We start from the raw sequence: 18,362 nt of genomic DNA, 5'->3' as shown, positions 1-18,362 counted from the left end.
CCATCAAAGCTATCCTTCAAATATGAAGGAGAAATAAAAACATTCACAAATACAGAAAAGATGAGGGAATTTATCATCAGAAAACCCCCACTCCAGGAATTACTAAAGGGGGTTCTCCAATCAGATACAAAGAACAAAAAAAACAAAGCCACAAGTAAAAGCTCCAAAAAGAACACAATAAAACCAAATTTAAACTCTGATAACAACAAAAAAAAGGGGGGGAGAGGATGGAGATTAACAGTAGCAAAGGACGATGCAGTGCAAAAGTACTCACAAAATATTGCGCTACAATGAACAGTGTAGGAACCTTTTTCATTAATTAAAGGTAACCACCATTGAAAAAACCACCACAGAAGCACATGAGATAAAAAAGATAGCAACAGAGGAAAGATGTATGGAATACAACCAAATAAAAACAAAAAATAGAAAAACTAAAGAGAAGGATCAAACAAGACACAAAACTAACAGAAAGCAAGATATAAAATGGCAATAGGGAACTCACAAGTGTCAATGATTACACTAAATGTAAACGGAATAAACTCACCAATAAAAAGGCACAGAGTAGCAGAATGGATTAAAAAAGAAAATCCAACTGTATGCTGCCTACAGGAAACTCATCTAAGTAACAAGGATAAAAACAAATTCAAAGTGAAAGGCTGGAAAACAATACTCCAAGCAAATAACATCCAAAAAAAGCAGGCATAGCAATACTCATATCTGATAATGCTGACTACAAGACAGCAAAAGTACTCAGAGACAAAAATGGCCATTTCATAATGGCTAAGGGGACACTGAATCAAGAAGACATAACAATTCTTAATATATATGCACCAAACCAAGGAGCACCAAAATATATAAGACAGCTACTTATTGACCTTAAAACAAAACACCGCTGATGGCTCTAGATCAGTCATCCAAACAGAGAATCAACAAAGACATAGTGGCCTTAAACAAAACACTAGAACACCTGGATATGATAGACATCTACAGGACATTTCATCCCAAAGTGACTGAGTATACATTTTTCTCCAGTGTACATGGATCATTCTCAAGAATTGACCATATTTGGGCCACAAAAACAATATCAGCAAATTCAGAAAAATCGAAGTGGTACCAATCATATTTTCTGATCATAAAGCCTTGAAACTAGAATTCAACTGCAAAAAAGAGGAAAAAATCCCACAAAAATGTGGAAACTAAACAACATACTTTTAAAAAATGAATGGGTCAAAGAAGAAATAAGTGCAGAGATCAAAAGACATATACAGACTAATGAAAATGACAATACGACATATCAGAATCTATGGGATGCAGCAAAAGTAGTAATAAGAGGGAAGTTCATATCCCTTCAGGCATATATGAACAAACAAGAGAGAGCCAAAGTGAACCACCTAACTTCACACCTTAAGGAAATAGAAAAAGAAGAACAAAGACAACTCAAAACCAGCTGAAGAAAGGAGATAATAAAAATCAGAGCAGAAATAAATGAAATAGAGAACAGAAAAACTATAGAAAAAATTAATAGAACAAGGAGCTGGTTCTTTGAAAAGATCAACAAAATCGACAAACCCTTGGCAAAACTTAACAAGGAAAAAAGAGAAAGAACTCATATTAACAAAATCCAAAATGAAAGAGGAGAAATCACCACGGACACCGTAGATATACAAAGAATTATTGTAGAATACTATGAAAAACTTTATGCCACTAAATTCAACAACCTAGAAGAAATGGATAAATTCCTAGAACAATACAACCTTCCTAGACTGAGTCAAGAAGAAGCAGAAAGCCTAAACAGACCTATTAGTAGAGAAGAAATAGAAAAAACCATTATAAACCTCCTCAAAAATAAAAGTCCAGGCCCTGACGGCTATACCAGCGAATTTTATCAAACATTCAAAGAAGACTTGGTTCCTATTCTACTGAAAGTCTTCCAAAAAATTGAAGAAGAAGCAATACTTCCACACACATTTTATGAGGCCAACATAACCCTCATACCAAAACCAGGCAAAGATGGCACAAAAAAAGAAAACTAAAAACCAATATCTCTAATGAATACAGATGCTAAAATACTAAACAAAATACTAGCAAATCGAATACAGCAACATATTAAAAAAATAATACATCATGATCAAGTGGGATTCATCCCAGAATCTCAAGGAAAGTTCAACATACGTAAAACGGTTAACGTAATACACCATATCAACAAAACAAAGAACAAAAACCACATGATCTTATCAATAGACACAGAAAAGGCTTTTGATAAAATACAACACAAGTTTATGTTTAAGACTCTCAACAAAATGGGTATAGAAGGAAAATATCTCAACATGATAAAGGCCATATATGATAAACCATCAGCTAACATCATATTAAATGGCACTAAACTGAAGGCTTTCCCCCTTAAATCAGGAACAAGACAGGGTTGTCCACTCTCTCCACTCTTATTTAATGTGGTACTAGAGGTTCTAGCCAGAGCAATCAGACAAGACAAAGAAATAAAAGGCATCCATATCGGAAAAGAAGAAGTAAAGGTATCACTTTTTGCAGATGATATGATCCTATACATCGAAAACCCCAAAGAATCCACAAAAAGACTACTAGAATCAATAAGCCAATACAGTAAGGTCGCAGGATACAAAATTAACACACAGAAGTCAATAGCCTTTCTATATGCCAACAATGAAACAATTGAGAACGAACTCAAAAGAATAATCCCCTTCACGATTGCAACAAAAAAAATAAAATACTTAGGAATAAACATAACAAAGAATGTAAAGGACTTATATAATGAAAACTATAAACCATTGTTAAGGGAAATCGTAAAAGATATAATGAGATGGAAGAATATACCTTGTTCTTGGTTAGGAAGAATAAATATAATCAAGATGGCCATATTACCCAAAGCAATATACAAATTTAATGCAATTCCCATCAAAATTCCAATGACATTTTTTAAAGAAATAGAGCAAAAAATCATCAGATTTATATGGAACTATAAAAAACCCCGAATAGCCAAAGCAATCCTAAAGAAAAAAGAATGAAGCTGGGGGCATTACAATACCCGACTTCAAACTATATTATAGGGCCACGACAATCAAAACAGCATGGTATTGGCAGAAAAATAGACACTCAGACCAATGGAACAGAATAGAAAATCCAGAAATAAAACCACATATATATAGTCAAATAATCTTTGATAAAGGGACCAACAACACACAATGGAGAAAAGAAAACCTCTTCAATAAATGGTGCTGGGAAAACTGGAAAGCCACATGCAAAAGAATGAAACTGGGCTACAGTTTGTCCCCTGTACTAAAATTAACTCAAAATGGATCAAAGATTTAAACATAAGACCTGAAACAATTAAGTACATAGAAGAAGACATAGATACTAAACTCATGGACCTGGGTTTTAAAGAGCATTTTATGAATTTGACTCCAAAGGCAAGAGAAATGAGGCAAAAATTAATGAATGGGACTACATCAGACTAAGTAGTTTTTGCTCAGCAAGAGAAGCTGTAACAAAATAAACAGACAGCCAACTAAATGGGAAATGATATTTTCAAACAACAGCTCAGATAAGGGCCTAATATCCAAAATAAACAAAGAACTCATAAAACTCAACAACAAACAATCCAATAAAAAAATGGGAAGCGGACATGAACAGACACTTCTCCCAGGAAGAAATACAAATGGCCAACAGATATATGAAAAGATGCTCATCTTCTTTAGTTATTAGAGAAATGCAAATCAAAACTGCAATGAGATACCACCTCACACCTCTTAGATTAGCTATTATTAACAAGACAGGTAATAGCAAATGTTGGAGAGGCTGTGGAGAAAAAGGAACCCTCATACACTGTTGGTGGGAATGTAAAGTAGTACAACGATTATGGAAGAAAGTATGGTGGTTCCTCAAAAAACTGAAAATAGAACTACCTTATGACCCAGCAATCCCTCTACTGGGTATATACCCCCAAAACTCAGAAACATTGATACGTAAAGACACATGCAGCCCCATGTTCATTGCAGCATTGTTCACAGTGGCCAGGACATGGAAACAACCAAAAAGCCCGTCAATAGATGACTGGATAAAGAAGATGTGGCACATATACACTATGGAATACTACTTAGCCATAAGAAATGGTGACATCGGAACATTTACAGCAAAATGGTTGGATCTTGATAACATTATATGAAGTGAAATAAGTAAATCAGAAAAAAACAGGAACTGCATTATTCCATACGTAGGTGGGATATAAAAGTGAAACTAAGAGACATTGATAAGAGTGTGGAGGTTATGGGGGAAGGGGGGAAAGGGAGAGGGAAAGGGGGAGGGGTAGGGGCACAAAGAAAACTAGATAGAAGATGACAGAGGACAATCTGACTTTGGGTGATGGGTATGCAACATAATTGAACGACAAGATAACCTGGACTTGTTATCTTTGAATATATGTATCCTGATTTATTGATGTCGCCCCATTAAAAAAATAAAATTATTTTAAAAAAAAAGAAATACTACCAATTTTAAGTCCAGAATAAGTAATATATTTTATTTATTTTTCTGTACCCTTTACAAAGGGTCTCAGTCTACACTTAGAGCAAGCTGGAAAAATAAAATATTAATTTAAATCTATTGCATCTCCCCAAAGCGTGTATGGTTTAAAGTTAGACATCTAGGGTTCAAACCTAAATGCTGTCTCTGCATCTTACTGTGTTTGGGGGCAAGTGCTTTCCTTCTTACTTCCTCATTTTTCTATTTTGCAAACTGTGATGATCAATAATAGCATCACTTTGTTCATAGTTTTGTGAGACCAACTGAGATAATATTATACATGTGCAGCATTAAGAATAATCCCTTAAGCCTGAACAAGTACAATGAATAGAGCACCCACCTGGGATGCAGAGGACCCAGGTTCAAGATCCCAAGGTCCCGATCTTGAGCACAGGCTCAGCAGCTTGAGCAAGGGGTCACTAGCTTAGCTGGAACCCCTGAACCAAGGCAATCAATGAACAATTAAAGGTGCTGTAACAACGAGTTGATGATTGTCATCTCTTTCCTTTCCTGTCTGTCTATCCCTGTATGTCTGTCTTTCTTTAAAAAAAAAATTAAAAATAATCTCTTCATTTAAATTAGCCTTAAAAATACATCCTACTATTATTATTGCTCCAAGAGAAAAGAAAAATCAAACTATAAGTAAATTTTCAAAAAATTTTTTTTGACTGATTGATTTTATAGAGAAAGAGTGGTAGAGGGAGGGAAAGTGAGAGAAACAGAAACATCATTGTGTTGTCTCACTGTTTATTCATTGGTTGACTCTTCTATGTGCCCTGACCCAGGACGAGCGGCAAACCTTGACATATGGGGATGATGGTCTAACAAACTGACCTACCCAGCCAGGGCTTGCTTTAAATATATATATTCACTTCAATTATGTTGGAAAAGTAATATAGAAAGTGTGTGTCACTTTTCACACAAAAAACTGCAATTTCCTAACTATCTGTCACTTGTTTCAAAAATAGCTACACTTGCCTAAAGAATTCTAACATTTCTTCCTTATATTGCTATAAGTTAAAAAACATACTTTATGCATTTTGAATTCAATATTAAACTTTAAATTAATTAAAGGATGAGATATTAGTTGCAAATAAAAAAAAACACAGTAAAGTTATAAAATAATTTTTATAGGTTTTGTGTGTAAATCCAGTGAAATGTACCGTATTTTAACCAAGTTCCTATCTAAACCTTTGTACTTTATAGCAGCACTTTCAACCAGTGTGCCACAAGAGGCTCACGGGTATGCTGCAAAAATTTTTAAAACATGCAATACATGACTATTTAGTCAGGGGCACTGACTTCTTTTCCTACAGATTGTCAAATACAAACATGAGAACAGCCAACATAATAAAAGCTGTCGATGTGAATAAGTCAAAATTACGCCTATATTTTGTCATATCAGTAAAAAAGTACAAAATATTTTTTGGTGTAATACAGAATTTAAGTAATTAAAGTGTGCCATGAGATGAAAGAGTTTCAAAATCACTGCCTTACAGCCTTTCCCTCATCGTGGTTATGGTGTGACCCTGCCATCTAGTGGAAGATCTGCAGCACTTCAGGGCCACTTTGAAAATACATGAAAAGCCTAAAATAAAAGAACAAATTACATTTTTGTGCTTTTTTAAAAATTTAAACAATGATTATTTTATTAAATTAATGAAGTCTTAAACATCATATATTTAGGTAGAAAACTAGAAGATCAATGCAATAACTAACTCATCAGTTGCTCAAAATATAGGATTAAAAGATCATTGTGAGCAATAGGGCATCCTAATATATTTACTGACATTTCAACTTTTATCATTTTACATTTTTTCTATTGTTTTAAATTAAACTTAGTAGGGTGACTTTGACCAATAAGAATACATAGGTTTCATGTAAACATCTCCATAGCATTTCAACCATTGATTGTGCTTTGACATTTGAAATTTGAAATCTTGAATTTGAAAGTATATCTTAGAGAAAAAGTAATTTTTTATATTACAATGGTAATTATTTAAGTATAGTATGAAAATGAGATATAAATAATGCATAGAAGTCCTAGCTTTGGGTAACTGTATTAAACAGTACATAATTAAAAATACCATTCTATGAAAGAATAATAACAATTTTGTTAAGAAAAATGTTTCATAATAATTAATCATCCATAACTTTTAATGATGCATCAATTGGAAATCTTTCTTAAAATGTTATTTTGTCTGATTGTTTGATTTTGTGTGTTTTTTTAATTTATATATGTGGATATATATTATTTTTTATTCAAATATTAAACATTTTTTTTATTTAGAAATTAAATTTAGTGGGGTGACATTCATCAATAAGAGTACATAATTTTCAGGTGAACATCTCTGTAGCATTTGAACTGTTGATTGCATTGTGTACCCATCACCCAAAGTCAAATCATTTTCCATTGCCATATAATTCATCTTTCTTTACCACTCTCCCCCCGGTTCCTCCTCCCATAATAACCACTTCACTTTTATCTATGTTCTTAACTTAGACAAAACTTAACATATACCTAAACATAGACAAAAAATATTAATTGCCACAATAACATTTTCAAAGCACAAAAAACCCAAAAATATAATATAAAATATATTTCTTTATATATAAATGTAACCACACCCACAATCGTTTTTTAGTATAACAGAAACAAGGAATCCATTATCATCTGTTGCTCTGTAGTTCTGATTTGCTCAATATTAAACTCTGGCAAGGCCTGACCTAATGGCTAGAGCTTCTAACTTCAAGTACAATGGTTTTGTTATCACTCAATAGTGCCTCTGCAACTTACGTCTCTTCACAACATGTTTCTCTGAACTATATAGCTAATGATATTTTCATTTGAAACAATTATCCAACTTACATGGAGATTTCATAAAGTATGTAGTTTTGTCCATTTTTTCACATATATACATGAATAGATAGATGGGTAGGTAGATAGGTCATCTGAAAGAAACACTGTTAAATATTAGGGATCAAAGACACTAATGAAAAAGAACACATTTGTGAGAAAATGAGTAAAGTGAACTCCAAAAGGCAAGCCCACCCCAATGTTTGTGAGACCTGAGGCCTCCTGGACATCTTGGCTGCAGTCCACTAGTCAGCTCTTACCACGTCTGGATCCCTCTCATATTACCAAGAAGCTCCACGCAGCTCCCTCCAAGATACGCAGTCCACAGATGCAAGCCCAGACCAGTTCCCCCCAACCACCTCACCTCCACCTGTATCAGCAGGCTCCCAGAGTTTGTTTGGACCAAGAATCTGGAATCTCTGTTATCTAGAATATGTGAAAGCTCTGGATTTCACTTTGACCACCAGGCCCCTCATGTTGTGCGGAGAGACAACTGTAAAAGTACAGGCAGAGGAGGGGGCACTAAAGAGTCTAAGGGTGGTACTGGCCTAGCTTACAAGTGACATTTCATAATGTCTATAGGGTGAGGAGACTGCACGGTGTGTCAGAGGGAATCCTAGTGATCCGCATTTTCCTTAGCTTGTTTATCCCAAGGTTTTGTTCCAGAATGTAGAACTTCGAGCTTTCCAGGGAAACAAGATGGACAGGAATTAAGGAGAACTATCATGGTGTGCTCTTATCTGTCATGAGAGTCTTAAGTGAAAACCTAGCATCTCTGACTTGTGACATCAACTATGGAGATCCATTTCCCCTTGAGTAGAAAAGGTCTATTCTTCAGTCTGTTTCCATTTTGCATCCAAGAATATACCAGCTATAAGATGAAACTTTTGTCATATGCAGGCATATGCATTTACTTACCATGCTGTTCATTTTTGAAGATGACGAACCTGTTCTTTGCTTCCTTAGACTATTAACTTCTTCTACATTTCCATCTTTTGGTTTCAAAATCATCCTGCTACTCCCTGCAGTTCCTTCTGACGATGACCGCAGTCGCCTCTCTATAAATCTTCCTTCACGATAGGGACTGAGGCTACTGGCAAGAACTATTGAAAAAACCAAATACATAAAAATTAATATATATGTTTAAATGTAGTTTTTATAAATGTTCCATTGAAAGCATATGGGAAACCCCTAGTGTCATTCAAAATTTCTCTATCACAGATAACTTTTTGGTTTGCTGATTCATGCAATCACTTTGAAGCCCAAAACTTTTGGAATCATCCATACCTCACATAAATTGCATAAGCAAATTCTGCCCTTATTACCTTCAATTTGTAAATAGAACCTGATCACTTCGTTTATAATAAAATATATTGGGATGACATTGGTTAATAAAATTATATAGGTTTCAAATGCACAATTCTATGATACATCATCAGTCTATTGCACTATGTGCCCACCACCCAAAGTCAAGTCTTTTTTATCATATACCATATATGTATTTGACTGCTTTACACTTTAGTACTCCCTGCTCCTCTTCCCTCTGGACTGTGTCTTTGAGTTTTTGTTTTTCTTATTGGTTCATTTGTTGCTTTCAGTTTTATATCTCACGTACGAGTGCAACTATATGGTTCATGACTTTTTATGCCTGACTTATTTCATTTAACCTAATATTCTCAAAACCCATTCATGTCACAAATGGCATTATCTCATCTTTTCTTATGGCTGAGTAATATTTCACTATATATATATATATATGCCACATCTTCTTTACCCAATCCTTATCACTTCTTACTACCTCCCTCACTAATATCCTTGACTGAACGCCATCAATATTAGCCGAGATTACTGTAATACTTTGAATAATCTCCTGCCCCTGCCTACTCCAACCTCTTTTCCCCCATCAACATACAATCTACTTTGGACATGGTATCAAGAATGATGTACTTGGCCCTGGCCAGTGGGCTTAGTGGTAGAATGTCAGCCCAACATGTAGATGTCCCTGGTTTGATTCCTGGTCTGGTCAGGGCACACAGGAGAAGCAACCAACTGCTTCTCTATCCCTCCCCCTCTCCCTTTTCTTTATATATATCTCTCTTTCCCTCCAGCAGTCATGGCTCGGTTGGAGCAACTTGGCTCCGGGTGCTAAGGATGGCTCCATAGTCTTGACTCAGGTGCTAAAGTAGCTTGGTTGCTGAGCAATGGAGCAATGGCCTGAGATGGGCAGAGCATTGCACCATAGGGGGCTTGTCAGGTAGATCCCAGTTGGGGTGCATGCAGGAGACTTTCTGCCTTCCTGCCTCTCACTTCAAAAAAAAAAAAGAAATTATGCACTTAAAACATAAGTGAGATGAATCACAAACACTCCTCTAGTCAGAGCTGATGTATTCCCAATGGTCACTTAGGTTCCCCATGATATGCACCTACACTCCACTTTACACCAGAAGTGTAGCCATCACTTATATGTTCACATTTCTAACTTCATCTTCCACTGCTCCATCTCACCCTTCACTCTGCACATGCCACACTGGACCTCTTGTCATCCCTAGAAAATAGCAGGCATGCTCCAACCAAGGACCATTACATGATAGCCTTTGCACTGAAAAACGTCTCTAGGCCGTGGCTGGTTGGCTCAGTGGTAGAGCGTCGGCCCGGCGTATGAAAGTCCTGGGTTTGATTCCTGGCCAGGGAATGCAGGAGAAGCACCCATCTGCTTCTTCACCCTCCCCTTCTCCTTTCTCTCTACCTCTCTCTTCCCCTCCCACAGCCAAGACTCCATTGGAGCAAAGTTGGCCTGGGTGCTGAGGATGGCTCTATGGCCTCCGCCTCAGGTGCTAGAATGGCTCTGGTTGCAATGAAGCAATGCCCCAGATGGGCGGAACATCAGCCCCTGGTGGGCATGCCAGGTGGAATCCAGTTGGGCACATGCCAGAGTCTGCTGTCTGACTCTCTGCTTCTAAATTCTAAAAAATACAAAAACAAACAAACAAAAAAAACAAAACAAAACTTCTCTCAAATATTTGTATAACTTACTTCCTAATCACCTTCAAGTCTTTGCCAATATGCTACATAAGTAATACTCTGCTTATATTTAAAAATGCAAATTATAAAGGATCCAAGATGATAGCAGAGTTGGTGGATATTACACTCACTTTCTCCCAATATCAAACTGGAGTTATAATTAAATTTAAGAACAATCATCCTAAAAATTCAACTGAAGACTAAAAGAGTGGAAGTATTATAACCAAAGATTCACAGAAGAAGAAGTCACACTGAAACTAGTAGGACAGGCAGAGATATGAAAAGGGCTGGCTCCACTACTGCTAGAGGGGACTGAGGTTCTGGAAAAATAAAAGATATTTCAGCTGTACGGGAATGAACCCTGAGAAGTGCAGGGCCTAAATCCCAGCTGGGCTCCCCAGCCTACAGCACCAGACCTGCAGCCAGACCTGAGAAGAGGCTTCCAAATAACATTCGGCTGTGAAAAGCAGCAAGACTTCTGTCTGCCAAAAAGAGACAAAAGGTCCACCGAGTTTAAAATTGTCATGATTCCTGACATTATAATATATAATTTGATTTACAAATCTTATTTTATATGTCAGTATTATTCTTTTTTTTAATGTTTAGAAAATTATATTTAACAGGGTGACATTGATAATAAGAGTACACAGGTTTCAGGCAAACATTTCTATAGCATTTGAACTGTTGATTATGTTATATACCCATCACCCAAAGTCAATTCATTTTTCATCACCTTATATTTCTTTCTCTTTACACCCTTCTTCCCTACATCTCCCTCCCTCTTGTAACCACTTTAATTTTATCTACGTCCATAAGACTCAGTTTTATATTTCACCTATGTGTAAAAACATATAGTTCTTAGCTTTTTCTGATTTACTTATTTCACTCACTATAATGTTCTCAAGGTCCATTCATGTTGTCATAAATGGAACTATGTCATCATTTCTTATGGCTGAGTAGTACTCTACTGTATACATGTATCACATCTCTTTTATCCAATCCTTTATCAAGGGACATCTTGGTTGTTTCCATGTTTGGGCCACTGTGAATAATGGTGTGATGAACATGGGGGGTGCATGTTCTTTACATACCAATGTTTTTGAGTTTTAGGGGTAGATACCCAGTAGAGCAGGGGTCCCCAAACTTTTTACACAGGGGGCCAGTTCACTGTCCCTCAGACTGTTGGAGGGCCGGACTGTAAAAAAAACTATGAACAAATTCCTATGTACACTGCACATATCTTATTTTAAAGTAAAAAAAAAAAAAAACGGGAACAAATACAATATTTAAAATAAAGAACAAGTAAATTTAAATCAACAAACTGACAAATATTTCAGTGGGAACTATGCTCCTCTCACTGACCACCAATGAGGTCAGTGCCCTTTCAGAAGTGCGGCGGGGGCCGGATAAATGTCCTCAGGGGGCTGCATGTGGCCCACGAGCCGTAGTTTGGGGACCCCTGCAGTAGAGGGATTGCTGGGTCATATGGTAATTCTATTCTTAATTTTTTGAGAAATCACAATACTTTCTTCCATAGTGGCTGTACTAAATTGCATTCCCACCAGCAGTGAATGAAGGTTCCTTTTTCTCCATAGCCTCCCCAACATTTGTTATTTCATGTATTGTTGATTATAGCCAATCTAACAGGTGTGAGGTGGTATCTCATTGTAATTTTGATTTGCATTTCTCAAATAGCTAGTGAAGATGAGCATCCTCTCATATATCTGTTGGCTATTTGTATGTCCTCTTGGGAGAAGTGTCTGTTCTTGGTGTCTGGTCAAATAACCCCCTTGAGTAGTTCCTGCAGTGGGAGTTTTCTGGTGATAAAATCTCTCAGCTCCATATGTCTGCAAAAGTTTTTATTTCTCCTTATTTGAAGGATAACTTTGATGGATACAGTATTCTTGGCTGGTAATTCCTCTCTTTCAGAACTTTGAATGTTTGAGTCCACTGTCTTCTTGCTTGCAGAGTTTCTGCTGAGAATTCTGATGATAATCTAATGGGCTTTACTTTATATGTTATATTCTTCTTTTCCTTAGCTGCCTTGAGGATTCATTCTTTGTCATTGAATTTTTCACAATTTTATTACAATGTACCTTGGAGTAGGTGGGTTTGGGTTGAGGTAACTGGGTGTTCTGTTTGCTTCTTGGACTTGAAGCTCTCTTTCCATAGGCTTGGGAAATTCTCACCAATTATTTGTTTGAAAAGGCTCTCCATCCCTTCCCATTATCTTTTTCTTCTGATATACCCATTATGTTTATATTGCTCTTTCTGATGAAGTCATACAATTCTTGTATAGCTCTCTCAGTTTTATTAGTTTGTGATAGTCACTCTCCTTTTCTCTCTATAACATCTCTCTAGTTGCCTGTCTTCAATGTCACTGATTCTTTCCTATATCTGGCTTGTTCTATTAGCTAAACTTGCTACCTCAGTTTTCAATTCATGTACTTCATGAGTTCTTCATCTCTGTTTTTAAAGTTTCAATCTCCTTGCTAATGTATTTGTTTTGTTTTCTGAGCTCATTAAGTTGCCTAGTAGTGTCTTCTTTGCATCTCATTGAGTATTTTCAGAACTTTAGTTTTAAATTCTCTATTGAACTCCAAGTTTTCCATGTGATTGAGATTTCTTTCTGGAGATTATTCATTTTCTTTCTGAACTACATGTCTGTCTTGTGTAGCCATGGTATTCGATTTCTTCTTTCTTGATGGCATTTGAGAGTGGTGATGTTAAGAACCCTAACAAAAACACAGCTTAAAAAAATGAAAAATACAAAAAATATAAACATTTTAAAAATTATGACAAGAAAAACTACAGAAAAAAGATTATAAAGCAAAAAAACACACACAAAAGAATAAGAATAAAATATATAAAAATTTATGAAAATGAAATTCAATGGAATAAAAGGAGAAGAAAAAAAATGAGAAAAAAATGAATTTTGGTTTTGAGAAGTTTCTTCCAGTAGGTGTTGCTGTATTATAAGTTTTATGTCTGTGGAGTTCCTGGGCTGTCCTCCGCTGATCTGTTGCTGTCACAATGATGTAGGTGGGGCGTGTCGTGAGGACTTTACGACTTTAGCTTTCCACCTTTTACAACTCTAACAATGGCAATCTCAATCTTCCAAGCACTCCTCCCCACGTCTCAACAGAACAGGGAACCAGACGCAGAGCACACTGTTCTTCAGGGAAGAGAGTGGTTCTGGAGCTCGCTGTCCAGAGGGGTCTGTCTCTGCCACTCTCTGTAGCGTGTAGTGAGGGAGGCAGGATCTGGGAGCCTGGGGCTGCAGTTTAGTTTTTCCTGTCTTTGCTGAGTGTGGGCTACAGGCTGACTGCAGGAACGCTGACGTAACCCCATGCTCTGGCCACTTTGGTTTATCTCCTGCTCTGCCTCTCCATCTGACAGCTGCTCCTGACAGGAGACCCAGTCACTCCAGGTTTCCCTCTGTATACCCCTCAGACAAAATCCAAATGGCCTGTGCTTCCTGTCCTCCCAGTAGTCCAGTAGAGAAAAAAAAAAAACTCAGTCACTCTGGCTTTGTCTCCTCCCCAGAGCTGAACATAAATGTATTTTATCTTCCACCCTCTTTTCAACCTATCCCACCTTTAGTCCCTTGGTGCATGTATCTTTCAGGTGTGCACCTGCAAGCCCAGCTGGTGTTCCTTCACATTATAGTTCAATTTAAAGGGGAGAGATCAGCAGTATCTTTCACACTGCCATTCCGCTGACCTTTCTTTCAGTATTTCAGTATTATTCTTAATGTTTTGGAAAGAGGATGGCTCATGATGTGTATTAAAGCCTAACCATTAAGAACTTGAGCTTTGGATTCAAATAGCTGTAATATGGTTGTGCTACTTACCAGTTGTATGATTTCTTAGTCTCAGTTTTCACATTTGTTAAGTGGAAATATACTAGTACCTACCTCATGAGATTAGTGTCTCAAACATTTATGTACAACTTTGTAATTTTAGACAATTTACTTAACTTACCTGTGTTCTAGCTGTCTTGCCTGTACAGTGGGTTACAACAATAGGGGTGATTTTAATCGTTTGAGGATTAAATGAATTAATGTATTCAAAGAGCAAAGAACAGTAAATGGAACATAAAAATCATTCAATATTGGGAGAACCAGTAGTAGTAGTATTAGTAATAGTGAAATATATTTCATTACCTAGGGAATGCCAAAACTATATCCTAAACTCTAAACATGATACTCCATGTTTTAGATAAAGCCACATTGAAAACAATATTAATTTCTTTCCACTTTCTTCTGAAGTTCAGATTCTGGATAACACAACTAAGAAAAATGAGTAATACTACCGAATTACATTTTCAGCATAATACAATTGAAATACATTTAAGATAAAGTAGTGAAAAGATTTCAAAGTATAAATATGAAAGAATATTAGAGAGTAAAAAATAAGGAAGGAAAATGTGGTTTTAATGAGATGATGTAATAAAATTGAATTAAAATAAAAGTTATAATTTATATTTATTATATTAAAAAATCAACATACCTTTGACAGGATTTGCATCATATCCATATGTTCTGTTAAAAATATGATGGTCACCAGAAGAAGGTATTATTCTGGAATCTGATGTAGGATGGATCCCTTTAACACGTTCAGTTATTGCTTTTTGTTCATAAAATCCAAGTTTTCTTGGGGAGCTTGCTGGCAACATTGTATCACCATTTTGTAATGTCACGTGCTCTTCTCTTTGAATATCTGCTGATAGGTGAGTCTCTGAGTCACTCCCATTCATAAGAGGAAGTTCAGTGATTTGCAATAACACTTCCCTCTGATTAGCAGCAGAGGTTTCTGGTAAGGAACTAGGTTCAGTACTACATTTACCTTCTAACCTGTATTTCCCAGGAGACATAATTGCACAGGGAACAGTTCCCATAAGGTCTATTGTTGCCTTTGTAACAGCAGCAGGATTGGGAGAGATTTGAGAGGTAGAATCATTGTGGCCAATGTTGTCACAGTGGGATGCCATGCTTCCACTCTTAGGAAATGCATCTGCTTCAGACACAGAATCTTCAGTCAAGGCTAAGAACTCTGAAGGTGTCTGAGCTGTGGTAAGATCCGCAGAAAGCAATGGAGATTGTAAAGAGCTACCTGCACGTTCTGTTATATCCACAGAACAAGATGGAGAAGCTCGTACTAATCCAGGTTCTCTCTCTTGGTACTGTGTAATTTCCAATGAGAACTCAGACTGTTGGACCAATGAAATGGACTGGCTCTGTGAAACTGGCTTAGAAAATTTATAGTGAGACGAGAAAGATTTAGTCAGCAGCCTCTTTGTTGACTGCTTAACAGAACGGCGAGTTTGTTCTTCTGTGAATCCAGAATCATCCCCTTCACTTTTGCCAGAACTTAGGCAATTTATAAAGACATTCTTATTAGTAGAGTGCTCCTTTTCTCTTTCAAAATCCTCTGTCAAAGATCTTGTTATCTTCTTATTTCGTGAACTACTGAAACCAACAGAATGTCTTCCCCTGGTTTTAATATGTTCTCCCAAACTCAGTTTTTGCATACTGCTGTGACCAGGTTGAGCACCATTGGAAATACTAAGGTTCTGGTTGGAAGGTTCTTGCTTAGGGTCACTCCCCTTCTTATGGTGGAAGCTAATGGAAGGAGTACGGAATATGCTCCTGCGTTTACCTGTGCTACCTGAGCTTGAGTTAGTGCTGGAAGGAGAGGAACTGTGGACACCAACTGTATTACTGGGGGAGGGTGAAGAAGGAAGAGAATCATGTCTTCTGTTAATACTTCTTCTGAATATCGGCAACCGGGAGACCAGGGTAGATCGTCTTGATCCAGAGTCCCCCATTGGGACCCCAAAAGTTGCACTGTGATAGCCAACTTAGCAGCCTGGGAAAAATTAAGAAAAAATAAAGTCAATAGAATCCAATTATAAATAAGACACTTTAAAACAAATCATTGTTTTGCAACATAAAGGATACAATTGGGTTCATATTAAAACAATAAATAATAAAATTCCAATACTTAAGATTTTATGAAAAAATAAATAAGTAGCAAAATTATCCAAAACTTTGCATAAATATTTTATAATGGTGCAAAAATTTCAAGATTACCCAGAATATTTAAAGTCTAAAGTCTATTCAAAAGAGTGTTGGGTAGGAAGACACAGATCATTCATTATTCAAGACCCAGCCTTACTACTCACACTGGATCTATAATTTGGTAGTGTATGGCCAGGGGCCGCCACTGTCATGGCCACGCACATGCAGGTTTCCAATGAATTCAGACAGATGGTAAAGAAACAGTGGAGCCAAAAAATGGTAGGCCATCTTTTTTTTTTTTTTTTTTGGTATTTTTCTGAAGTTGGAAACGGGGAGGCAGTCAGACAGACTCCTGCATGCGCCCAACCGGGATCCACCCAGCACGCCCACCAGGAGGCAATGCTCTGCCCATCTGGGGCGTCACTCTGTTGCAACCAGAGCCATTCTAGCACCTGAGGCAGAGGCCACAGAGCCATCCTCAGCTCCCGGGCCAACTTTTGCTCCAATGGAGCCTTGGCTGCGGGAGGGGAAGAGAGAGACAGAGAGGAAGGAGAGGGGGAGGAGTGGAGAGGCAGATGGGCACTTCTCCTGTGTGCCCTGGCCAGGAATCAAACCCGGGACTCCTGCCGCCAGGCCAACGCTCTACCACTGAGCCAACTGGCCAGGGCCAGGCCATCTTTTATTAAAGTCTCACACCAGCCGATGAGCAAACACACAGGGAAAATGCTTCCCACCAGTTCCACAACCAGGAGAATCTTCTTTGGTTCCTCCTAGAATCAAAGTCCCCACCAGTCTCAGTGGAGCTCAAAAAGCCCCTCACCTCTGCTTCCCCATCTGCACACCTTCTCTCTCTTTCCCTGCTATCATGGCTTCTTTCTCAGAATGCTGCATTCTCTCTGCTCTCATTCTGCAAAAAACATGACTTCTCTTCACTTCTTCTCCTTCTTCTCTCTCCTTTTCAAAACTTTCTGGCACAAAACCCTCTCCTTCAGGAAACATTAGCAAGACAATGGCCCCTCCCAAGCAGGAAGGTAATTTGCAATTTCACAGACATATACCTGGGGCTGCCCAGCATCATTTTCTAACAATAAAAGTGAGCAAACTCGCCCTGACCGGTTGGCTCAGTGGTAGAGCGTTGGCCTGGTGTGCAGGAGTCCCAGTTTCGATTTCCGGCCAAGGCACACAGGAGAAGCGCCCATCTATCTGCTTCTCCACCCCTCCCCCTCTCCATCCTCTCTGTCTCTCTCTTCTCCTCCCGCAGCCAAGGCTCCATTGGAGCAAAGTTGGCCCAGGCGCTGAGGATGGCTCTATGGCCTCTGCCTCAGGCGCTAGAATGTCTCTGGTTGCAACAGAGTAATGCCCCAGATGAGCAGAGCATCGCCCCCTGGTGGGCATGCCGGTTAGATCCCGTTTGGGTGCATGCGGGAGTCTGTCTGACTGCCTCCCCGTTTCCAACTTCAGAAAAATAGAAAAAGAAAACAAAAGTGAGCAAACTCAAAAAACACAAATTTTACAAACTCATTTGCCCAACAGGTAAGTTGTTTAATTTTAACTTTTATGTCTATTTATTTAGATGTAGTAGGCATGTGACAGCCATGATCATTGCCCTCTGAGTAAAATGGCCTGCCACTGCCTCTGTTAGCCAGCAGCAGATAAACCATGGGAATCAACAAATAATTAACCTGAGCTTAAAATAATCACTGACCAGCCTAAGGTATATGTCCTGATAATAGAAACTTCACTCAAAGAATAATTAACTAGGACACATTCCTCACCTTGATGTTTGATTTTGAATTTTTAGAAATAATAAGGCCATTGGCAGAGGCAAGAAAACCACAAAGAATATTGTGTAGAACTTTTAGCATAATGAAATTATGAGGAAACCATAACTATGAGTTGAAGACAAGA

General features: G+C 37.7%; 1 protein-coding gene across 3 annotated transcripts in view; it reads right to left on the bottom strand.

Annotated features, from left to right (window-relative positions):
- The window catches only part of CCSER1 (coiled-coil serine rich protein 1), a 1,510,224-nt gene that overhangs the window by 1,338,640 nt on the left and 153,222 nt on the right, over positions 1 to 18,362 (bottom strand). For all 3 annotated transcript variants that reach the window (XM_066385743.1, XM_066385744.1, XM_066385742.1), the window contains exons 2-3: positions 14,944 to 16,302; positions 8,330 to 8,514 (exon numbers count right to left, since the gene is read on the bottom strand). In XM_066385743.1, the coding sequence (XP_066241840.1) occupies positions 8,330 to 8,514; positions 14,944 to 16,261 (1,503 nt within the window). In that variant the 5' untranslated portion in view covers positions 16,262 to 16,302. The remainder of the gene's footprint in view (positions 1 to 8,329; positions 8,515 to 14,943; positions 16,303 to 18,362) is intronic.

This window comes from Saccopteryx leptura, chromosome 5 (genome assembly GCF_036850995.1).
Source record: "Saccopteryx leptura isolate mSacLep1 chromosome 5, mSacLep1_pri_phased_curated, whole genome shotgun sequence".
Taxonomy (NCBI): domain Eukaryota; kingdom Metazoa; phylum Chordata; class Mammalia; order Chiroptera; family Emballonuridae; genus Saccopteryx; species Saccopteryx leptura.
This window is presented reverse-complemented; position numbering and strand designations above follow the sequence as displayed.